We start from the raw sequence: 26,321 nt of genomic DNA, 5'->3' as shown, positions 1-26,321 counted from the left end.
TTAGGGTTACAAGATACGATCAAGTGATTGAAGTGATTTCATGCCCATGAACCATGCATTAAAAGTTCGACATTTACACCTATGTATTTCATATGGCCCGTCTTAAGTTTTGAAAATCTAATGTTCTAAATTGAAGGGTCTATATCTCCATTTTCATGTATTATTCTACACTAATGAGATTAAACCTCTAATCTAGTACTTATTAGTGACTTTTACTAGTTTGACAAATGGTTATATACTGGCTTTCTCAGCTTTATAAGATTATCTCCATAGTAACACATTATTGATTTACAGGAATATTTGTATACTCTGGACATTAATTTCTAGTCATTTAAAAGTTTGGTTGGATATTTGTGCTGAATACAGCTCCAAGTTAATACCAATTTTCTACTTTCTTTAGAGTATATTCTCATTTATTTAAAGGAGTTAGATTCAATTTTTGTAGAGAAATTTTAATCCAACAACATGGCTGTTCGTATCACATCCAAAGACCTACTAGGTCTATATAATCTTGCTGGAATGCAGACACAGCCTGGATTACAATAGGATCTGGCTGGAATACAAATACACCCTTACACACCTTTAATCCCAAACAATACAGGTAAGGTTAGTTGGTAGAAGAAAGCAACCATGCTTGAAAGTGACGCCTAATTGAGCGGCAGACAAAGTGTCAAATCAGAGAAAGATTTGACAGAATAATATACACCCAAGTCTCATGAGAAGAGAGAGGAAAGAGAGGGGACTTAAAAGAGATCATCACAGAGTGACAGAGAGAGAAGGCACTTTTACTGGGAGACTTTTACAGAGATAGGTCAAAGAGAGAACAAGCTAGACACAGGTAAAGACAGAACCAGTCAGAGACTGAGAAGAAGCCAGAAGATTAGAACAGATTCCTAGAGTTAGCTTGAGGCCAAGCAGAGCGATTCAGTCAGAAGGGAGAGAAGCCAGTTTGATTCAGTTAGCTTGCCAGAACAGCTGAGTTGAACCAGCCAGCCAGAGTTCAGAAAGAGCTAGAAAGGGTGAGTTTTTTCAGCAGTAAGCCTCCAAGATGACAATTATAGATTTATGTAAAAGTTATATTTACATATTTGTATATATAATAGTGTGTATATATATATAGTATATACCAATAAACACAGACTAGAAGACTTAAGTATAAACTGACACATAGATCATTGAGGGAATAAGGCACGATTTAAAATTGATGTTGAAAACATTGAGTAGCCAAGTGAGAAAAATATGCTGGAACACTATCTCATAATTTTAATATATATTTTAAAATATATTTATTATACTTTAATATTCATATTTAAAATATTATATCATTATATAATTATGTTGATTATATAATATATTATTTTAATATGTTATAATTATATATTTATATAACATATTATATATTTAGTATATATTAAAATTATGAGATACTGTTCCAGCATATTTTTCTCACTTGGCTACTCAATGTTGTCAACATCATTTTTAAATCGTGCCTTATTCTCTCAGTGATCTATGTGCCAGTTCATGCGTAAGTCTTCTAGTCTGTGTTTATTGGTCAGTGTTAATGCCACAGTGCCAGTTGATAAACTGTGTTTCTCACCTAAGCACACAAATCCTCGTTCCTATAAGCTGGACTGGAGACTGACTTGAGACTGAGACAAAAGAAAATGGTTTTAATCATTCAAATGAGATGCAGTGCTCTTCAACTGTCTGTGAACTAGGATATTAGATAAATAAATATTGGCAATATGAGTAAAATTAAAGAAGAATTAAAAATAAATTAAATAAAGAAGATTATAATAAAGTTATTATCTATGGTAAGGAATGTGATAAAGATACCTTGGCACTTCTTAAGTGATGTGATTTACCTGAAGCTTAAACAAAGCCTGCCCATTAAATGAATCAAATTAAACTGAAGGCATCTGAAAAATCTTGATTTAGGATCTGAGTCATATATTACCATAACACTGCAAGGTGTTAATCTAAGAATACACAATTATCGTTGTTTAGCTGCTAATATTAGCTGTATGTATGCCCAGGATACAAAAAAACTAAAGAGTAATTTAGGGAAACATCAAGAAAGTAGTTGTGTATGAGTTTTGATGTTGGCTTGACTCTCAGGCAATGTTTCCCACTCCCCTTTCTCAGTACCACAGAGCAGGCTTTCCACATTCTTTTCTTTTTATAGGGTATGGTTAACAAATGATATTTCAGTATTTTTTTTTCTGCTTTGCAGTGGTAGAGTTGATGATTTAATTGGTTTCTAGAATATCCATTTTTAAATGTTGTGAATGTAAACAATATAACAGATGCAAGACTGTAAAATAAAGAGGTTTCACATTTACATGAAGTTATTTTCTTAGAATGATCTGCTGTGTGTTTCTCACCCAGCCTAATTTAAATCCCTAGGATATCTTCCTGTGGACTATTATGAAGTTATACCTTTTAAACTTTTAAAATGTTCTTTTAAAAATCTAAGGTTGTATTCTGAAGACACAAAAAAGAGACTTAATTAACTCTTAGCTAAGAAACTTTCCTAGTTGTCTGAATATTGATGATGGGTACAGATGGATCTACAATTTTTATGGAGCAAATAACAAAGTAGATCTTCCATCAGCTGAGATAGAGAAAATCATGGACACATGATTGTAAAGGAGAAAGATGGATTTTAGATGTGCTCTGACAGGATTACCTGTTGGTGTAGCTGTTATATGATATAAGAGAGAGCTACGCCTAGAGACACATGTATGAGTATGAGAGACCTTGGCATACACAGGCATCTAAATTTAAATCATTATTAAGTCACAAGAAACGATACATGAAATGACTTGGTCCTGGTTCATTCTGGGCAAGCCAATGTTGTTCTGTTAGCGTCCATTTCTCTTACTACTCAAGTTCTAAAGCAAAGCCGTGCTCTGTAATGGGGTTCGCCGTGCAAGTCAAGCCCACCATTCTATCCAGCAGCGTGTACTTCTTTAGGGTCAAGATGGCCACTCAATAGTAAATGATCCTTACAGAATAACGGCAAGGGAGAGAAGAAAGCGCTTTGAGAGGATAGACTTCCTATTCCTGGTGCAGCTGATTCTCTGCCTATTAGTTTAAGGAGGGTCTCTTGACTCTGTGTGGCATAACTGAATGAAAGCAGGTGGGGTTAAGTAAGGAGATGTATATCTCAAATTTGTGTTTTTGTGAAAGAGCGAGAAGCAGAGACAGGACATAAGCACAGTACACAGTCTGCTTGTCCGGGATGTCATTGACTCCCCCATTCCCCTTGGGTATCTCCAAATTGTTTTTTTCCTACTTGGCCATTGTCATTATTAGCAGCTCTTACAAGGATGGGAAAGAATGGGAAAGTTCTTAAATATTGCTTTCTTAAAAAAAAAAAAAAAAAAGAAAAAAGCCAAAGTTCAAAACATCTGGGCTCTGCTGCACTGGGAAATAGTTTTGGTGACTGATGTGATTATGTAAAAGATTATGCAGAAGGAACAGAGGCTTTGCCTCTTTGTTGTTCTATTTATGAAACCTTTTACTTTAACAGTAGCTTTAGTCAAATGCTATGAAATGTTTAACAAACCTGTCCCGTTCTCCTCTTCTAAAAATGAGCCTTATTAGAAACCCGTGAAGACTTCCCAATTTGGGCATGCGATTGCTCAATCGTCACCCACGATTACAAAAGCCACCCAACCCAGTGCAATTTTTAGCTTTGTCTGTTTGCTTGTTTGCTTGCTTGCTTGTTTGAGAACTTCAGTATTTTTTTTCTCTCAGTGAGATGGCCCCACCCTTCTGAGACGCACCCCAAATTCTAAGAGATGAAGAGATAAGCCACGAAGGGCAATACAAAATATAAACGAGGAAATCAAAACCAAACCCTTGGCCCCTTATCTTAGAGCAAGCCATCTACATCCTCTGTCAGGGAGCTACATTACCACCTAGGTCGGGCCAAGCTGCTCTGGTTAGGGAGGGGAAGCTGTTGTCCCAGGAAAAATAGCCCAGTCGAGCCATACTTCCCCATGGAAGGGAGTGCGGTGTCAGAATCGCAAGAAGGTCCAAATCAGGACACCTGTGTGCCAGATCCGCCCAGCTGCACCCGAGGGCCGGCCAGCGCTGCCTGACGCCATCTGCTCAGCACATGAAATGCCAGTTTCTTGCTGAAGATGGGTTTGAAGGATGAGAGTCTTTAAAGAGAAAGCTCACAGTTCGGCTGTGACATCCTTAAACTTTCTCACATTTTAAAATAAACAATTTTAGGAAGAGGGGATTAAAGGCTTATGTCTGAGAGATGACAAGGAGGGTATATTGTGAGCTCCAGAAACATTGCCTCAGAAGTCCTCTTCTGATCGGCATTTGGCTTTTCACTCTGGTGACGGATGAAGTATGACTGCACTCTTGGAAAATTCCAGGTGTTAAGCATGTGCACATTCCAAACATGCTCTGTGTTCCTGGGGCTGGGTTTGCAGCAAGCAGGCCAGAGAGGGGATCACTCTCTTCTCCAGCTCTTCAGATGCATAACAAGACTTTTGGCACATGCCTTCACTTCAAGTTCAGGGAAGAAAACAAAAACAAAAACAAAAACATGGCGGACAACCCAGAGGCCATAAAAATCGTGACTACTTACAGCCATTCCGCACCACACACAATACTAAAGCCTGGAACAGTATACTTCTTTGAATTTAAGAGTTAATTTCCTACAAAATGTCAGCATATCTATATTTAATATTCAGTAAGTATTATGTATTTAAAATATTGGCTTTTGTCTTTTTTCATTGAGCCTTTGGGGTCTTTTGTTTCTTCTGATTTTAATGAAGATTTAGAACACACATCCTTTTTAGAATTGTCAGCAGGGATAGAAGACAGGAACTTTAATAATTTTCAAAGTTCATTGGCAAAATTCTATGAAGCTATTAACATCTCTAAACTGAATCAAAGGCCTAATATATTGAAAGCAACCTTTTTCACTTTCACAAAAGTGAGAAACATAGTGGTTTCCCCACTTAACTCAAGAAGGCAAAACCATCTTATATTTTAATGGAAAAAAAAAAACAACCAATCCCGGCGATTAGGCTGAGCCTCCATAGGACCACAGATACCAAAGCATAAGCTTGCAGGTCTCACCTGCAAGGTCACTTTTTTTTTTAATAGCACCATTCTTCCCTCCTCCCTCAGATTTTTAGTGAATGCTTTGCAAAAACATCCAGAAACTGAAAAAGTACAGAGAGATTAAACCACATTTAAAGAAAAATCCTGGGAAAACGTGGGTATTCAACCAATATTAGTTGGATACAACTTCTAGAAAAAAAAAGACACCAGCTACTTCTCAGATAGCTAAGGCTAGATGGAGGGAGGTGCTAAAAATATACAGGATTTTTCTAGTGAAACCACATTTAATACCAGGCTGCTTTATGCATGGATAAACAATTACTATGGTTTACATTTATTCTATTTGAGTTGTGTGTGCTTGAGTCACAAGCAGCTGTCGGTGGTTTTCTTCCTTCCCCTTTCATGTGTCTTAGCTGCAGACTATTGCTCCTTCAGATCCTCGCATTCAAGCTCACTGCAGTGATTACTATTGACACGTTTCTAAACCTGATAGCATGGATTTGAAATCATTCATCTTCTTACTGCCTTGGACGCACACTTTCTTAAGCTATTTTAAACAGTCTTTGCATTTTTAGAATTTCCTCCTCCCATCGTCAGAGCATCCTCTCCAGCCAACCTTTGACTTTCCCAAGTGAACTATTTTCTTCTAAATAGAATTATTGGTGTGGTTGAGTTACACTAGTCTTTTTTGATGTTTCCTATGAACCACTGTTGTACTTTTTTGTCCTTAATTTTGTAAGCTAAAGGCTTACAGTTGCTCTCTGGTGTTGAAAGCTTATATTTTCTTTTTTAATTAATTAATTTTTTATTAATTACAGTTTATTCACTTTGTATCCCAGCTGTAGCCCCCTCTCTCATTCCCTCCCAACTCCATCCTCCTGCCCTCATCTCCTCCCATGCCCCTCTCCTGGTCCACTGTTAAGGGAGGTCCCCTTCCTTCTAATCCTAGCCTATTGGGTCTCATCAGGACTGGCTGCATTGTCTTCCTCTGTGTCCTGGTAAGGCTGTTTCCCCCTTTGGGGAAAGTGATCAAAGAGCCAGCCACTGAGTTCCTGTCAGACAGTCCCTGTTCCCCTTACTAGGGAACCCACTTGGACACTGAGCTGCCATGGGCTACATCTGTGCAGGGGTTCTAGGTTATATCCATGCATGGTCCTTATATTTTCTAAGAAGAAAAATCACAGTACACACTCCAATTACACTTGTAATCAATCAATGGGTGACTGTGCCCTAAGGCCTCTGCACCAGCCACTTGTGCTTTTAACAACCGACAGACAGTAAAATTCAGCTGCAATTCCCTGCAGCTGCTGAGGCTAAGGCTCCTTAAAAATTTCACTTTAAGAATTTTTTTTTCTTTTTAAAAGATACTTCCTTCTAAAAACATGTGGGAGAAGAAACCAATGGAGCAAACAGACAAGCAAGCGACTCTATGAGGGTTTCCAATGTATTTTGGAAAAATTGTATTAGTTTGAGCAATTGCAAAGACTTTCTACAGCATTAAGAAGTTTGGGTTTTCTCTGAAATGTTGATATATTTATGTTGTTGTTTTGTTGTTGTTTTTTTTTTTTTGAAAAAAAACCTTCTGACAGACAGTTTTCTTGTCTTAGTGCATGCATTTTAACTAACAAGTTACACATGAAGTACCGTGTGTCACCAGATTGGGCTCCAGGGAGTTAGACTGGGTGTGGTGTCTTCCTCATTTCTTTCAGGAAGAGTGGGCTTTGGGTGGGGAGCATACTTCTAGCCTACACTGGAACATCAAGATTCTCTCAGAAATGGGAACCACATTATAAAAATTCTTCCTTTTTTAATTTTTTTTTTTTTTTTTTTTTTTTTTTTTTTTTTTTTTTTTTTTTTTTGTGGAGACCAGTTTAAAGATAATACCACAGATCTTCCAGGTTTTAAGCTTAAGATTTTGGTAAAGCCAAATGAGGGTTTCCACACTAACATAAACCGGATTGAAAGGAGTACAGTTCTAATACTGCCTTGACTCAGAATAACCTGGGAAACTTTTTGGAATTGTCTTTGAAAACAAGATATATATATATATATATCTTCATTGTGTAAGGGCATTAAGTTTATGATAACAACAAAAAAGCCACCATGTGCCAAGGATTTTTGAATGTTATGTACTAATCAATATGCATGACATTGGTTATAGTCGTAAGTTAGGGCCAAGAAGAAATAAATGTGGATTACTTCTGAAGCCAATTTCAAAACAAAAGCCTACATTCTAGCATCAGAAAAGAAAATTTATAGTGACCACGTTAGCAAAATAATATGTGTTTTTTCTTTTAAAAATGTATGACAAAGTTTTAAACATGCCTTTTATCAAGTTGATTTCTTTAATGTATTCCACAATCTCCACAATCTCCTATACTTCCCAGTGCTGAGATCTTGGACCCTTTGCTTGCCATTGCTTCATTGGTCCATGCTGAGGTCCCCACTGATGGCACACTCCATCTTTGCTATTTTTTTCCCATGTTTCTAATTCCTTGTAAGCTGCCTCTTCCCATTGATGTTTCTGGTGTTTTGTAAATTATAAAATTAGAATCAGACTTTCTCGAGGAACACTAAAACATTTACAAATAGGAAAACAATCAAACTTTAACTCCTGCTAAAACATTTGGGGGATAGGCAGAACTCACTTCTTTACATTATCACTGTAGTATCCTGCATAATCGGATCTTTTCACGGCTGTTTATAGCGACAGTCCTTTTTCTATAGGTCATTCTGTCTTTCAATGCTTATATAAGGCAGTCTGTCAAGAATGCCATTTAGTCATTCATAGCTTCATTTAGTCATTCATGGTTTCATTTTGTTTTAATAACATTTTTTCATAGTGATTAATATCTAGATTTGTGTCATTTGCGTATAGCAGGAAGAATAATCGTTTTAGTTTTATATAATTGAAGTGAGCTAGATAACTGAAAGACTCAGTTTAAGTGTTAATTCTTAGAAATCTTGATTAAAACTTATTTTCTCCTGCCCCACTACTGTACTACATGGACCTGCAAGCCACTGTCAACCTCAACATTTCAACAGAGTCATCAAGAACCCTACACTGGCTTCATTGCTACATATACAAAGGACCCAAAATACCATATGTGTCTAATAAATGCTGGCTAATTGGGATCACAGGGTCTACTACACTTAAAAAGGAAGCAATTACCAACTTGACTGATATATCCACAGAACTTAATTATGTCTGAATTTTCATTTGTATCAAAGAAAAGATCTTTAGCTGTTTTCTCTGGCCTCTGTCTATGAGGTAGCACAATATACTGATAAACTGAACAGACTCAAACAAGATAGCATGGCCTTATTGTTGTTTTGTTTAATGTTTGTAGTGCCCTGGACTGATGCCAGGTCAAACACTCTGTTACTGAACTACATTCTCAGCCACAAGACTACCTGAATTTTAAACTCCAGTTCTGCCATTCATGTACTGTGTAATCTGATGGACTAAGTGGAGGAAATAAGAAAAGCACATGAAATACTAAGAGTAGTTTTTATGCTCAAATAGACTGATGATGGAGAATGGGCAAACCAGGTTTTTACTTTAGAAAACTCACTTCAGAGACAGTGTGGAGGACCTCTTGGAGAAGTAGAAAACATTGACTATATTTTGTGGAAAATGATACTGATGTCCTGTGAATCTAGGCAGTAACTAAATGACAATAAAGCACCAAAATTGATCAGTAATAAGATGGAGCAGTCTTTGTCAGAGAAAAATTTCCTTGGTGGATGATAGAAGGCAGGATCCCTAGTGTGTTTTGAGATTGAACGATTCGGTAAATATTGACACTAGTGAATGTTGTAACAAGTATAATGAACACAGCAAGTTTTGGAGGAATAAAAACTTCTAGTTTCGAACGTATTTGATTCAAGTCATCTATCAACTGTTCAAACTTCGGAGAAAATAAATACATGGCTCTGTGCCTGTAAATCTAAATATGTAACCAAAGAGCCTGTCACTTTCTTCTACTTATGCCTCTGTGTTGTCTCATTTGATAGATTTTCAGTAGATTCTAACCATCAAGTTTTCTTCATTTTATTTAAGGATTGATGATGTTTATAAAAGCCGTTACATGTTCTCATTTAACAAGGAAACCAGAAGTCATAAATTATGCTAAGAGTAAACTAAAGTAGGACCATTTACTTATTTCGAAGAACAATTTTGACTTGCAAAAAACACCATGAAAAGTCATGGGAGAAACTGAAATGCACATTGCTAGGTTTAAAAAATAATAAAGGCTGTATTACCATATGATTCCAACTGAGTAAGATTCTGGGAACCACTGTTATCACAAGTTGGCAGGGAATGGGGAGGAATGAAAAATATCTCTTGGAGTGATCAGAGGCAGGGGACCATTGTCACCTTACTTACTACTATGTTTTTTGTTCACACTAACATGGTTCTGAAGGTAAGGCCCATTAGATTAATAATATTTTCTAAATAATCATACCAGTTTTCTCATAATAAGTTTTATCCTGATATTCTCATGTGTGTATCCATTGTATTTATGGCTCTGGCAACCCTGCACATGTAACATGGATAATTGGTTATCATGTTTTTGAGGAGGACATTCCTGCTTCACAGAGTAATATATTTTCAAAAGCACCCTCTTCTGAGCCCACCCACTTTTTTTCTGTCCTGGTTGATGTTGTTTTATGCTAATGACTCTCAGCTTTACAGGGAGTCATTTCCCTGAAGTTTATGCATTCTAAACTTTGTAAACTATTATGTGCCCAAAAGATAGCACTCGAGAAGCACACGTTAAGTATGACAGGGGGCAAAAGTGTCATAGGGCACTTTATGAAAGTCACAGGCAGAGCACTGTCTTTGCAGGGCTGGGAAGCTACTTGTATGTTATATGAATAAGAATGACTAAATGTTTGTCAGAGCTGTAAAAGTATTACAATGATACTGACATTTTAAAAGAAAATTTAAGAAAATCAAAATCAACAGGCCATAATAATTTTTTTTTGTTTGAATTTATTCACTTTGTATCCCAGCTGTAGCTCCCTCCCTTCTTCCTCCCAGTCCTGCCCTCTCTCCCTCTTCTCCTCTGTTGCTCCTCCCCCAGTCCACTGATAGGGGAGTTTCTCTACCCTTTCATCTGGCCCTAGGCTATCAGGTCTCATCAGGACTGGCTGCATTGTCTTCCTCTGTGATCTGTTAAGGCTGCCCCCCTTTAGGGCGAGGTGATCAAAAATTTTAAAAGCCTGAAAGTACTTTCTACCCTCAATCTCTTATACCTACACTTTTTACACACACACACACACACACACACACACAAGTAAACACACAAGTAAATCTATCAACATGAAAACTATATACCTGATTTCAGAATGAGAATTTATTCTTGGGTTATTTGATTATCTAACTCATAGCTGACATTCATAAATTTAAAAGGAATAGGTCTTAACTTATTCAATAAAATAGCTTTTAATGGTATAACTGCAAAGAAACAACACTTTCTAGTTTACAAAGATAGAACAGAAAACTATTATAAATGTACTGATTTAAAAAAAAAAGCATGGTTAACTGATTTCCTTGAGGTCTAACATATATGGCTAATTCTGACTATTATACATGCATCTAATCTTCTCTTGCATTCATCTGAAATCCCTGGAAGAAATTTTAACTATCTTCAATTGCAAATTCTGGGAAATGGTGTATGGTGATGTGGAAGATACGCACATATAAAGAAGGATGTTAATACAGGATTCACAGATGCCAGGAACATCAAAATAGCAAAGGCACACAGCTATTGCTCACATTCTACTGGTAGTGAGAAAGGAAGAGATTAAACACATCTGCAAGTGAACTGATCCAACATATCTGGGCCAATAGCTAGCAGAGTCAGAAGAGAGGATGTTTGCGAGATGGCTGCTTCCCTTCACATGGCTTTGTCTCTAACACCATCAAGGTGGATTCTGAATGTCTTCAGAAAGTGATGCTGACTGCAAAGAATAGTACCTGAGATCACCGCTGAGCACAACTCTTGTTCATTGGCTCAGCGTTACTCAAACTGTGGGGTTGAACCACTAATTCAAACAATAATGCCCACCATTTCTGAAGGAGGTGGATAAGGGAGGAGAAAGAAGAAGAAAAGAGGAGAGCAAAAAAAGAAAGAATAGAAAAGAATAATTGTGTTTCCTTGCAGATTGTAATACAATCTATACTTGAAACCTTTTTGAGGAGGGTGACATTCGGAGGTCACACTGGATCACAATGTGAAATGCATTTCTGACTCTGGCAGAAAAGTTTTAAAGCCCTTGGCCCCTATCCTAGGAAGGCTTGGCCCAAGGTCAAGCAATCTGCATCCCAGGCAGCCTCCATCTTCCTCCCTTCCTTTGTGATGCCTGCTATTGCAGCGCAGGCTCAGCCAGGCTTCTTGCTAATCACTTCACTGAAGTGGCAGGCCTGGGAAAGTAGCGAGGACATAGTCACAGCCATTTCTCTTTATTAATTTTGTTTAAAACTCACGGATACAGTTGTCATCATGACGCTGTAATCTTTGATAACACATTTGAACATGTACAAATTTCCAGCAACTAAAAAACAAAAAACAAAAAAAACCCCTACACATAATTTATCTTCCATCAGTTTTTTTAATCAACTCAAGACAATGAATTCAACACTTATACAGAGCTCAACTGACACAGAGTTCACTAAAGCGTGAACTTTGAGTTACTTGAAAGGCTTACATTTAAGTCAAAGGATCTGAGTTCTAGTGAAAATTATTTTACCATGGGTTCTCTGCTCCACTGTGTTCATCTTGAAAATATTCTCAATCTCACTCCCTCAAATATAAGATGAAGAAGTAAAACAAATAAGCCACTTGTATGTCTCCTGAAACATTTAGATTTCTAGATGATAAGATTTCTTTTTCTTGTTTTTTTTTTCTATAAAGACATCGGTGTTAACAATGATTAAACACATAAGAATGATCTTATCTGGTTATCAAATATCCAAGCATACTTTAAGACTCAGTTTGAAAGGAAAATTAAGAGAGTCTTCACACTGAAAATAACAATTTAGTATATAGTGAAAATAGTAGTCATCCTTTATTTTCTAGTTCAAGCAATACAGAATGAATAATCTGTAATTTGAAGTATTTTGTACAATGTATATGTAACTATTTATAAGCAAAAATATTTGCTCTGTGTGCAGTTCAGTCAAAAATTAGATACTTTAATACCATATGCACCACAGAGAAAAGTTAAAAATCTGTGAAGTCCTAAGACTTCAAAACAGCAGAGATTAGAACAAACAAACAAATAAACAAACAAAAAACATACCTGTCTTGATAGGAACCTATATAGCTGCCTTTCATCACCAGGAGGTGATGACAGAATAAAACATGAGAAGTTCTTTGGGCAGTCTACTTGATTCTCACAGCTTATGTTAGTCCAAAGCTTTTCTGATAGTTACAAAAAGCCAGGTGCTTGATCGCCTCAGTTCTGACAGCTTGATGTTAGATGTGAAAGGTTTTGTTACTGAGGGTTCTTTTGTTGTCACTGTTATTTCTGGCATGATTTCCAAAACTGTTGTGTTAAAAATGTGACTCAAGGGGGTTATCATCTTAAATGTAGACACCCGCATAAGCAGTACATAATTCTAAAGAAGAAAAATCCTATGCGTTGTTGAGTGACAGTAGGAATATGAGAGAAATAGACAGAAAGGGACTGTGAGAAGCATTCATGTTTATGGGCCGATGGCTACAGTAGGCAATCAGTAGAGGAAATAAAGAAAGCAGAAGCAGCACAGGATTAGGGCCAGAGGGAGAACTCAGGCATAAGGAATTAACAATGGGCCACAGAGTCCAAAGAAGTTTCCTGGGGAGACAAGAACTTTAAATTTCAGGAAAACACCACAATGAAGGTCAAGCCACCTTTAAAGTGAGTAAGAGTCATCTGTTTGCAGATGACCACAGTTTCAGGTGGTTAGAAGCTAAGAATTTCCTCTGTCCTCCCACTGGATGAAGGCTTCTATGTCATCCTTGACCAGATACACTATCAGCATATACTATTGCTTCTAACACGCCCGATTAAAAGAAATTCATTGCATACTTCTGAGAGATGAATTTAATCCTCAACGTTATTAAAATACTTCTAATTTGTATAAATTAAGAAAACATAATTGAAGGTGAAAATGTCAAAGCTAGAGGGATGGGGTGGAAGTAATACAGCTCCAGTTTACGGATCCTTCTCAAAGAGATAGCTGATAAAAAAAAAAAAAAAAAAAAAAAAAAAAAAAAAAAAAAAAAAAAAAAACTAAAAAAAAAAAACTATTCTGAACCCTGAGCATGCTATGAGGGTCCAGACACTCAAAAGCAATTGAGAGCCTTGCTCCGGAGAGAGACTGTCTTAACTTTAAACTGCATCAGATTAATGTTGTTGGAACAGACTCACGAATATGCTCAATTATTTTGGTTCTTGTGGTTAAGCAACTAATATTGCCTTGGGTATTAAAACCCCAACTTATTATGATTGTATTCTTGAAGTCTGAGCTATTCTTGCTTCTGTATTCATTCCATAATTTTGCCAGCTAACCAGTACCGTGCTAGCTTCCCTTCCCTTCTATGACAGTGCCGTACCATCACTCAACCTCAGCATTCGATGAGAAAAACGTGACAATACCAAAGCGGTTTAGTTGGTCTTGTTTTGTAATTCTCAGTGTTCTATGAGTTTGATTCTTCCCTCCATCTTATAGTACAGTCACTGCTCAGTGACTTTCTAAAAAAATATTAAACAGGCCCTTCTTTGATGCATGGATTTATTTTATGTGTTCCTGTTACTTTCAGGCTGAACCAACTACATTAGGAAACTAAATGGTTGTGCTTCTAAGATTTCTCATACATGTTAGCCTGTGTGATTCTCATTCTTGCCCATTCATGTTAATAATAATTGTTATTATTGGGCGGTTGTTATAATGATGCTTATTTTATACATTAAAAAGAGCTAGGGACGCTAAATGACAGTTCCAAAGGAATTCAGCTAGGCAGTGGTGAGCTGCCACTCAAAACCAGTCAGGAAACTGTAGGGCCATCTGAAACTCTGACAGGCATTGAGAAGAGAAAAAGCCAAGGTGGAAAAAAAATAAAGGCAATGAGAGGTCTAAACATGCACAGTCCCTCCATACATGATGAGAGCAAGGGATGCCCTAGGAGAAACACCATGGAGAAGGCTTGGTCTCCTGCAAGTGTTGCCCATTCTGAGACGTGTGCACAGGGGACGTGCTGCTGGCATGAGAAAATAAGAGCTCCTCAAGAACACCCCACTCTAAGGATGACACCACTGTAAGTAGGTGGGAGGGGAGGGGGGTGGAGAGAGTTGAGTGCAGGTACTCAGGAGGCCAGAAGAGGGCACCAGATGCCCTGGAACTGATGCTAAAGCCAAATGTAATCCACTTGACTTGGTTGCTGGAGCTAGATTCTGGTCTCTGAAGGGTGCCAACCACTCTAAATTGCTGAACCATCTCTCCAGCCCTGTGTTTTCTCACATGTCAAATACTTCATCATTTAGAAAATAAGGATATTAAGGTTAGCTCCACAAGCTGTCTAGAGGATCAAAAGAGTTAATGCAACTAAGAGTTTGGAGTCATGCCTGGCACAAAGTGGACAGTCAACCAATAGTACCTCTTAGTAAATTTAACATGTGTTCTAAGTGCTGGCAAGCTTGTTTAAGGAAGTCACTCATTTGGTTATAACTAGTTTTTCTTTTCTCTGGAAGAAAAAATATATACCTTTCTTCTCCATAAGTCATAATATTGAAAACTATTATCTTTCCCTCATTATGACACTTTGAGTCACCTTATCATTTAATGTAATTATTCACTCATGGATGTTTGCTTTCTTTTGTACAGGCCCTATACATGGGGCATTTATTGGGTAAATTTGAAGTATTTGAATTTAAATTATTATGTGTGCCAAATTATTATATATTAACAAATTAATTAAATTAAATACTGCCAAAGATTTGAAAGAATAATTGGTGTACATTGTTCCGTTATTTTACTATGTGAATGAGTTAGCTGGTAATCTCTTAAAATTCTACTGTTTTCATGAGGCCTTATTGATTTAATTTCTGCATTTAGAATTCATATTCCACAGATAAATTAAAACTAATTTAATATCTATCTCACAAAAATAATCTTCTATATAGATTCAGTGGTTGTAGACTGGTATAGCTTAATCTAACTAGTTAGTAAACAGTACAATGATTTCAATATCAGACTGAAATCACTAATCTTAATGATCTCTCTGTTTTACTTTAGCATTGTCCAGAAAGTAATTCACTACACTGTATCTCCGGGAGGATTCTGGAGATGCTGGTGTTATTCGTGGCCTCCCTGTTATTGACTTGGAACCAGAGTAGGCAGGGACCCAAAGCTGTCATCATGAGACACTCATTGAAAAGCCATTATTTTAAATATTTGGATGGTGACTTTTCATCCTGTGGACAGATGTTCCTGTTTTTTTTAAAAAAGAAAATAATTTCCAAAATTTTGTATCAATTGACCTCTTTGTTTGAGAAAATGGCTTAGATTTGTTTTAAGAACACCAATTAGTCAAAATTTGATGTTCTGTTCTAGTTGCTGGCCACAGTGGATAGAAAAAGAAGAAAATATTGATAATTTACCTGAAACACTAATGCTAAACGTTGTAATGCATTCTATATTAAACATTTCTATGCAACCCTAAAGTGCAATGCCAAAGAATGCAAAAATCCAGCTATTAATTATTACTAATCTTACTTTTCAGTCTTTGTTTCAGTTTGTTCTGACTTTCGGATCTTTGGTTTTTAAGGGAGGGTTGAAGAAAGAGAGAGAAGGAACACCAAATTGGATGGATAATGAGTTCAGAAGAGTCTGGGAGGAATTGGAGAAAGGGAAAGAATATGATTAAAATATATGAAAAAAAAGTTTTAGTAAAAATGACAGAGACTTATGCAGACAAAATATGACATGAATCTTATTGACAATCAGATAAATAACATGAGGCAGGTTTATCTCTTTTTATAGATGAATACAAGCAACTAGTGGTATAATTAGGTAAATCAACTTTAATACATTTTTAGGGAGTCTCAGGGAGAAATAATACTATAATTCACCTTATGTTACCTTTATATTAATGAATAACTACCCATGAGAGGACTGACTTTAGATGGTAGGTATATTAATTATCATAAATCTCTTCTAACACTTCACAGATGGTTTTTCACAAGCATTTTAAATTATTGCAGACATAAAAAGAACAGAGGCAAATCTTCTCCTAAGATGGCATACAGTGTTACCCTTCTGTGACATTGCTGTGACTTTAACCATAGGTTTGAAAACAGTCTGGAAAGGAAGGAACAGGGCAGAAGTTTGTATCTGAGGGAATAATAAAAAAAAGTCTACAACTCGCTCAGAGTCACAGCTGGAGTGAATTTAAGTCACCTTGTCCTCTTGCTTTCTCTGGTCTAGCACAGAAATAAAATGATGGATGTTTATACTTAGACCGTCATTAAAATGCTTCTCCTGCCAGTCATGGGTAGCCTTCCACTTATGTCAGTGAGCCATTCCATCGGACAAACCATGAGAGCAAGGAAATAGAAATGTGGATTGTTCCGAAATACTTTATACTATTTTTGAGAACTTAACGATAAAATGATACGCCAGTGTTATGACACCCGCCAAGTGTCAGCATGTTATCTAGTTCTTAGCAGGGAGAAGTAGGGCTAGGGTTAAAATAAACTTTAAATAATTTCAGAAAGCAAGGCGAGCGGCTACAAAGGAAAGACACTATAGTTCATTTTGGTGAAGGCTCTCATGAATTTTCACAAGTGCAAATAGATATCACACTTTTATTAAAGAAAACGAAATGTATCAATATTAGTAGTTTCTAACCAAGCCTCTCAAGTTCTAAGTTCAGTGAATGTCAATAAGTCATTACACGAAACATAATTTTATCCAAGCAACTGTCTCCAAGTATCCAAGTTGTATTAGAAAGTTATAGAATCGAGATTACATTAAGCGAACTGGAGATTCTTTTTATACACATGCCCTAAACAGCTTGTGTTAACAAGCTATCTTAAATATATCTTAATAACATATATATTAAGATATCTATCTTATTATGTACAATAAGATAGTAAGATATATATTAAGTTATATTTCTTAAATATAACTTATATTTAACAAATCAATGTACCTATCACTTTGAATTTTTTATAGCTCAAATTCAAATTAAACACACCTACTAATAAGACCAAATGATATGTGAAGAACAGAAACTCTTAGAAACACAGATCATTTACCCACAAAACACTGCAGAGTATAAAAGTTAAAACAATTGTTTAGTTGCCTTAGTCTATTCTTGTTTGTTTTAAAGGTAGCCCATAGCTTTCAATATGGAAAACTCTAGAGATGCTATCAGCCACAAGAACATATTTATTCCCATGATTTTGAAGACAGTATTTAAAATTACTTTTGGTTTCAAACATAAACCAAAACACTGAAATACACAAATGTCATATATGTATCAGTTGTGGAATCTGATTTATACAGTACACATACACACCACATGATTTTTTGAACCCATTCACAGCGTCAGAAATGAAAGTTACACTTTTAAAAAGTAGAATAACTTATCAAAATCATTTTCCTGCCACCCTCAACTTTCTTTGTCAGTTCCCACTATGAGTCTTTAAGGCGTCTGTGAAAGGAACCCTCCGTACTCTCTGTCAGTTTTCACCTTCAGCCGTAATAGTGCTGCCCTACAACACCTCTGCTCAGCAATGTGCTTTCTCTCTGTGCTCATCCTTTCTGAGAAGAGAGGGGTGTGTTTTCTAAGAATAATTTACAGCCCACCCACCTTTCCTACAAAAAAGAAAAAATCTATAAATTAAGAATGCTTCCCTTCCCTGCAATCAGACTACGCCGAACCTGGGAAACCCTGGCGTTTGGTGTTATTTTCACTTTTGTGGATCAATGAATTTAATTAAATTTCTTCAAAAAAAAAATAATAATAACATTTCAAAATGGCAAGAAAATTTGTTTTTTTAGCTCCCCATTCTGAAATGTTTAAATATGTGGTTGTGAAATTTCAGTTTATTAAAGGGAAGATCAAAGTGTAAGTTTCTAATCTCCCGATGGGAGGCTATATCCTGGAGATTTACCCTCTGTGTCTTTAAAGACAGATAGTTCAGTGTCATCAGTCACAACTAAAGCTGTTGGACAGAACTGAACTGCTTGGGCCTTGGGTGGTACTGCAGAAGTAGCTGTTTTCAGCAACTGGCACTTTGCTTTCAGTTTTCTCAACTAAAATTTGTTATGATGGGCAAAAATTCTGGCATCAACATCGTTGCTCAAGATCTCTGTGTGTGAGAGAGAGGGAAAGAAGAGAGAAGTCAGCATCATTTCTCTTGGGCTGATTTTCTAACTTAGATCTATTTGTGAAATTATGAATACAAAGACTTTTGGAGACCGCATATCCAGTGGAATAAAGAATATAGAATAATACATGTTCGCATAATTAATTTCTCTTCTTTAAAGAATCACTTTGCTTTTCATGAGAAGTGAGAACACAGAATAGACATAATGTAGTCCTTTTAGATACCTACTACTCACTCTTAGTTCAAGGGTATTAGACTTCCTCACAAACCTACTGTCACATTTTTAAGAATCTCTTAATTATAGCTAAATATGTGTAATGACATATATTACATTTGCTAAGCTCTGAAGGACATATCAGGAATTCAACTTATTTGTAAAATAAATAATTAGATATTCAAATTGAGAAGTTGAACTGCAGCCGTAAACTCTTTAAATAAACACACTGCATAATTAATGAGGTATTTGAGGGACAGCAGACATAACCCATAGCTATCTGTTTAGATGTATGTTAGCAAAATGTAAGGAGTAAGTTAGACTCCGAGATATCTTCTTTAGTCCCCTCGGAAAGGCCCTCGTGGCTGCGAGTGTAACTGGTGATTTGACAGATCAGGAATTAAGGCTCAAGTCACATCCCAAGTCAGGGCACTTGCACACTTTTGGAGTATGTACTCATTAGGCAGAGAGGAGCCTGAAGAGACACTGTGTCCTTGTGGTTCTCCTGTAGTTCTTGGGAGAACTGCAGCTCTCTGAAACCAAGGTGAAGTGAGAAGTGAGTGATGGTCATCAGATTATCTGTAAAAGTCCTTTTAACCAGGGGGCCCCGCTCATGATGACCTCAAAGAGAAGGTTAGGTTAATTTCTCTTGAAAATGTTGGAGTGTCTCCCACGGAAAAAGAAATGGTAAGAGAGGTGGCTATGTTGGTGTGGGGGTGCGTGTGAGAGATTGGATGTGCAGAGTATTATGTATGTATGTATGCATGTATGTATGTATGTATGTATGTATGTATACATGTACATATATGTATAGTTTCTTATTTTCCGTAAACTTTTTAAGTCCTGGGATTGAAGACATTGCAGTTCTTTGAGAGAAGAGCTGAAATGTTCGGTATTTCAAAACCCCGGGAAGCATTCTCAGATTGCAAACATACACACACACACACACACACACACACACACACACACACACACTGGCATCAGGCACACAGACCATGAGAGGGCAGTAGGGGGCCAAGCTCAGGCCTGAATCTTCTCTGGCTGTACAGCCTTTGCTGCCAGCCTTCCCTTTGCCTCCGGGGCTGTGGGCAGCTGCAGCTGATGACAGCGCGCTGAAAGCGGGTGCAGCCTCATCTCTGAGCGAACCGGAAAACCCGCATCTGCAGAGCACGGAACTCTGCCTGGGGTTGACACTTGTGAGAGGTGCGTGTGCTGTTTTGGCAAACTGGCATTCGACTTTGGCTTCCCACAAAAGGAGAGGAAGGTGGAGCTGTGGTGGCTCCCAGTGCCCACAGAGCCCCCTCTCCTGGCCACAGCGCACCGACTACACTTGGTGCCCAGTGAGCGCGCGCCCCTGCAGCCAACCTTTGCTTCACTTTGCTCCAGGTGTCTGTGTGAGCCTTTGTAAATGACTGTCAACCCATCTGCCTGTGAGACAAAGACCTAGATGACCTCAGAAAGCACCCTCTCTCAAAATCGGCTTTGGGATCCCTGCTGTGCTGCAGCCGCTTAAGACACTGTCATTGTCACCCCCTGATTTTCTTGCTCCCAGTTGATTTATTCGCAGTTCGACTTGAGTGGGAAGTGCGAGCCTGCTGGAGATCTTGCCTGTCAGTGCAAAGAGTTTCACGGAGAAAGACAACGCAAAAGAGAGCAAATCCCGTTTTGGGCTCATGAGATCCATATTCTCCCTGCACACCCCAAAGCCGTCGCTTTTAGACCAGCTGTGAGTTTGGGACACACACAGACATTTCACTTGAAGATGGGGAAGCCACAGGCCCCATCTTCCAGAGTCAGGAAGATAAAGGAAGTGAACACCTAAGCGCTTAGACTCGAGGCTCGCACATCCACTGCATCCGCGTGATAGGCGGGAGGAAGGACCGTTCTGGCCACTTTGCCAGAGAAACGCACTAGATCTTAAAAAGTACTCATGTCTCAACGCAGAGATGAGGCAGAACTCTAAACCTCCCGCACTAAACGAACATCCCAGAGACCCGCCAATCACCCAGGTCCCGGTTTTCATGCACGTCCAACTTCAGCCACCCCCTCCCAAATAGCCAGAAGCACCACACCTGCCTGGGGTAAGGCTTTGACTCTTGCAGGGCGCAAAGGCAAGCTGCCGGCGCGAAAGCCCTGGTCCCTATCTCTCCCGGCTGCAAAGTGTGCTGGGGGGGTGGGGGAGGGGAGGGTTCCTACCTGCCCCAGGCTTTTGCCCTTCTTACTGCCGCCGAACGCCAGTCCTTGGTTCATGCCCGCAGATCGATTGGCAGCCTGAGCAGGAGTCTCCCCTCCCAGAGAGGACTTGATGGAGTTGAGTTTGGCCCGAGAGCTGCCTAGCTGTGAACTCTCCACCATCAGCACCGCGGCCAGTAGGAGTAGGCAGCGGGAGGAATCCTTGCTCCGCATCAACGCGGCCATCTCCGGGTGAGGGGTTTCCCGGAGTGGGATGGAGCCCGAAAGATGCGAATGCCAGGAGAGGGAGGACGCGGACCCTCAAACCCTCACGTGGGGCTTGTGGGATCCTCACGGACACCGTCCCCCCAACCCTTCCTGGCTCAGACACCCAGGACTTTCAGAACTCAGTCTCAAGCCTCCAGCGGGGAGCAAAGGCGACCCCGGCGAGACCCGCTCCTCCAGCGGGCAGGAAGTTCTGCAGTCCCTGGAAGCAATCAAAGCCCAGACGCCTGCTCGCCAAGGAGGCGTGACCCAAGGTGCAGGAAGACCCAGCCCTGCAGCTCGCACCGCTGGCTTGGCGTTCCTCGCTGAGCCCTTTGGCGCTCTCGCCCGATTTTCCGCGGTTGACTCTTCTTCCCTCTTAACCGCTCGCGAGGTTCTCCCCAGCTTCTTTTCCTTCGACCTCAGTCGCCCGCTCTCAGCTCTCCTGCGCTTTAGCTCTCAACCTTCGCGCCACTCAAGTCCCCCTTTCCAAGTCAGCAGGCTTTATAACTGGTCATCTCGAGTCGCCCCTGGCCGGACGCTGGGGATCTGGGACCAGCAGAGGTCCCCGCACGCGCACTCCCACTGGTGCGGTGAAGGAGGCTGTGCCCCTCCCCGCCCCCGGTTCACACCGGGCCACCAAGCACTGACAGAGATGCAGCGATGCGCAGCGCGGAGGGCCAGTGCTCTTTCTGCTCTCCCCCGCCCTCTCTGCTTTTTATAGCTTTCCACAGTGGGTTTTTCCTCCGCCCCCAATTCAAGAGTGACAAAGAGTGAAAACGTTCCTCTCCCCCCCCCCCCCCCCCCCCCCCCCCCCCCGCCCCTTTTTCGGGGCCCTCCCCCCCCCCCCCCCCCGCTTCCCACTTTCCCTACCCTCCCATCCTTCCTTCACCCTGTCTCTAAAAACTTGGGGTTCACCTCCAGAGCAACAAGGGCGGGAGAGTTCTTCATGAGTGATCACAGCTCCCTCGGAGTGGTTGGGAGTTTGAAAACAGGCAGAAATGAAGAGGAAAGTTTGTCCCCATTTGGGTGACTGACACCAACTGCTGCTTCTAAGTTCTCCCACCCGGCTCCCGGCTCCAAGTGGGAGCGCTGGAAAAGGCCCTCAGAACATCTGTGAGTTAGCTTGGCCGACTGTGTGCAGCCTGGTTGGATTCGAGGCTGTGCCTCTTGGTTCATGTGCCCTGTGCGGCTACCCTGCTGTAGGTGCATGGAATAGGGAGGGCGTGCAAAGGTGGGCAAGAGAACCAACGGAAGAGGGGGCTGTAGAAAAAGGGAGAGAGAACCAAAGAACGAGGGGGATAAGGGGACACCCCCCCCCCGAAGTGTCTGGATCTTTTTGGTTTCCTCATCCCCCACCCATCCCCACACACAGGGTACACATTTATCTAACCAAGGCGTGGAAAGCAAGGGATAACGTCCCTGACTGTGCCACCTCGCCGCTTCTTGAGGCACCTTTAGGATGCCAAAGCGTCCTCTTGGAGAAGAGGAAACCCCAGGGAGGAATAAAAAGCCTAATGGGGAACCGGGTGAGTGGCAAAGTGGGCCGGAAACTTCTGGTCCTGCCTCTTGAGCGGCTCCCTTCTTCCTAGCCCCTGGGTTGCCGGAGCGAGCAACCGGGAACGCATTGGCTGGCTTGCAGCACTTGGGGGCGCCAGTGGCAGCGGTCAGCCAGGAGCACAAACACCGCGGGAGACAGGCTTCGCCAGCAAGCTCCGGGTTTGAAGTGGTTTGGTCGCCCAGGAAACAGAGCAAAGGTTGTTGGGTGTTTCTTTAGCAGCAGTTCTGTTGTGCAGTCACTAGCCAGCCTTGTTTGGAGTCAGACAGGGTGGCCCGCCGTGAGGGGTGTATTCCAGCAGCTCACCATACAATTTTTGGATATCAGTCTCCTCTTTCACACCTGATTCTGGCATAATACCAGACTGTCCAGGAGCCGAATTTTACACGTCGCTGAAAGGAAGGTATTTTCCACCAAACACGCCAAGAACTAAGGTGTGCCTTCAGAGCGGGGATGTCCTGGGCAGAGTCAGCTATGCACTTTGCTTTCCCGGACCTGTGAGTCAGCCTGTCCTGAAACTTTTCATGTACACAAGGTAGTGGGGGAGGGGGGTCTTGATTTTTGTTTTTTGTTTTTTTAAAATACACAACCAAACAGTAAATTAAATATGCTTACTCTTTGGGTTGCCTTTTTGCCTTAAAGTAAAATTGATTTGTTTGTTTGTTTACTTTTTGATTTATTTTTGACGGCATGTTTTGGCTATGTTGCCCAAGCTGGCACTAAGCTAAACATTCTCCTGTCTCCTCCTCCTCTAAACTGCTGAGATTACAGACATCTGCCATTGCTCTTGTCTAGTCTTCATAGTTTATGGTTGCTTCACTTAAAAAACAAAAAAACGCATTAGAATACCATAGATGAGTCCTGAAGAAATAATGCCAGTGTAAGGACCAGTTATACATCTCTAAGATAGTCAGAACGCTGGTTGTCAAGGACTAGGAGGAAGGAAAGGTAAGAAGCTACTATATTCACAGGCACAAAGTCTCAATCCATCAAGATAAATAAACTCTAGATATTTGCTAAATCAGTGTCAGGAGCAGATGATAATGCAATGAACATCTAACATTGTCTAAAAGATAGATTTCATGGTAAATAACCTTACTACAATAAAAACATACATGGATACATAATTTTATCCATTAAAGAGTGTGTGTGTGCTTGTGTGAGCCCAAGGACGAAGTTGTATGGTTTTAAGGATAAGCAAGGCTCTAATGGAACACAGAGAGAAAAATAGTCTGTATGTTATGAATAAGACCTTAGTCTTTACAAACGAATAGTATCTTTTGCTTTTGTTTTGACTTATTTGCTAGTCTGGAAACATTACAGAAATGCAGGAAATTAAGTAAGAAATATTTTAAAGAAGACTTTATTGTTTTTGCAACTTTTATTTGTTATTAGCACATGTGTAAGGGGTATAGCTGTGCCACAGCATGTATGGAGGTCAGAGGAGAACTTCATGGAGTTAACTCACTCCTTCTGCCTTTGCATGGGCCCTCGGGATCAAACTTTAGTCATAAGAATTACACAAAACATTCCTTTATTAGCTGAGCCACCCCTTAGAAATATTTTAGAGCATGAAAAGAGACAAAATGTAGTTACATATATATGCAACACACCACCATATATATTCATTTGAAAGAAAATTGAATTTGACCATATGTAGAAGAAAAAAACCAAGTTAATAAAGAATAAGATGAGGAATCTTTGCCTGTTTTAGTCACGTTACACTTTATATCCAATCAGAATTATAACACGCGCACACACACACACACACACACACACACACACACACACACACTGAATACACTCCTTGGATGCACTCTAATCAGAAAATTAATATTGACCACAGTATACTTAGTGAATAAATCCATCTTATATAAGGACCATAATAATGAGTCTACTAAAAGCCAACCAAACACTTTTTAAACTCCAGGAACAAGCTTAAAAATACAGTTAAACTTCAGGTTCACAGTCATGTGGCATGGTGACACAGGCACTCAGGAGACAGAGGCGGGTAACCTATGTGAGTTCAAGGCCAGCCTGACCGACAGCGTGCAGGGCTAGATCCCTTACACATGTACCAATAACAGCTAAAAAAAGTTGCAAAAATAATAAAGTATTCTCTAAAAGAACTGAATCAGGCCTGCCAAAGATACATAGTCAGAATCTGCCTTTAAAAAAAATCAAAAGTTTACATAAAACTTGTTTGTTTTTTTTTTTACAAATATTCTCCTACATTAAGGAAAATCAAATACATAGCATCAAACATTTAAATATCAACAACCACACTTTAGACTAAAAGGTAAGCAGAAACTGGTTTCATTGATGATACAAATGCAGTCTACACAATTATTTGGTAACTGTGTAAGTTATACATACAAGGAGATACACAAAATCAGGAGTTGGATAAGCACATACCTTGGCTGCTGTCATAAATCCACACGTGTTTTCTCCTTGTGTGTTTTCTTGAACAGGAAGAAACATCATCGTATTTTACTTGGGAGGATTGAGTTTTAGATCACTGGCAATAAAATAATTAGAGAGCAAATGCATAAAAAAGAAGACTGTGCACAAGTCAAGTCAAATCTCTCCTGTCCTGAAGAGAGTGTGTACGTGGACACTCTGTTCTTTGGCTGCACATTTGCTCTCCTCTTTCTTCTTCTAGCTCTGGGCCATCTTGGCCCCATTAAAAAGAAACAACTTTCCCAGAAGTTGCTCTGAAACAAGATTTCCTTCTAATACTTAACCCTAAGACAGGATTTACCCTTCTTACTCTCAGTTTTTAGTTCCTTACTATTTCGTTCCACCATCGTGCCTCCTGGCTTAGTACATAGTTCATTCAGCTTATGAAATCACTGCACATGTAGAAAGTGTGGGGCCCAGTCAACACAGAGGTAAGTGGGTGGAGCCTGCAGCCTTGATGAGGCTTACAGCCCACTGTCAAACCCTTGACTCATAGACCACCAGGACTAGCTGTTCTGAGCCCTCTCCTGTTCTTACCTACTGCTGAACTTTTTGAATACTTGACTTCAGGCTCTCCTAGGTTATCTGAATCTTCAAAGCTGATGAAGTCATGTAATTGTAGAAATAAAGATGATTTAAGACATCCCCTAAAGACTTTCTTTCCCACAGACCTTGCACATATATCTTAAGAACATACATACAGTGTACACCATACCCTCCATATCTGAGTTTGAACCCACAGAAATGGCCAGAGCAATGGTCATTAAAGACTAAAGTATTATATCTGGGCCAACTTGAGAAGGGAAACTACAGGCCCCACAGGATTCCAAATCACCTTGCATGTAGGAAATGGATATGAAACCTTCCTGATATAGATGAATCTCTGTGGTTGTTAAGGACCTGGAAAATACAGTTACAAGTTTCCTTACTGCATAGTAAACATGGATACTACTTGATCCTGTTACTCAGTGGTCCACACTGTTTGGTTGGTTTTTCAAGACAGGTTTTCTCTGTGCAGCGTTGGCTCTCCTAGGCTCGCATTGTAGACCAGGCTCACCTCAAACTCACAGAGACCTGCCTGCCTCTGCCTCCCAGAGTGCTGGGATTACAGGCCTGTGCTACCACAAACAGCCACACTTTGGTTCAACCACAGATATCAGTTAAACATTT

At 39.7% G+C, this 26,321-nt stretch overlaps 1 protein-coding gene across 1 annotated transcript in view; it reads right to left on the bottom strand.

Moving 5' to 3' along the window:
• The window catches only part of Dkk2 (dickkopf WNT signaling pathway inhibitor 2), a 97,627-nt gene extending 76,512 nt beyond the window's left edge, over window positions 1–21,115 (bottom strand). Inside the window, exon 1 of the mRNA XM_055628234.1 lies at window positions 20,894–21,115. Within this exon, the coding sequence (XP_055484209.1) occupies window positions 20,894–21,115 (222 nt within the window). The remainder of the gene's footprint in view (window positions 1–20,893) is intronic.
• Window positions 21,116–26,321: the final 5,206 nt, after the last annotated feature.

The sequence above is a fragment of the Psammomys obesus genome, unplaced genomic scaffold, assembly GCF_907164565.1.
Source record: "Psammomys obesus unplaced genomic scaffold, mPsaObe1.curated_primary_1811, whole genome shotgun sequence".
In the NCBI taxonomy this organism is placed as follows: domain Eukaryota; kingdom Metazoa; phylum Chordata; class Mammalia; order Rodentia; family Muridae; genus Psammomys; species Psammomys obesus.
Note: the sequence above shows the minus strand (reverse complement) of the source record. Positions and strands in the feature narration are given on the sequence as shown.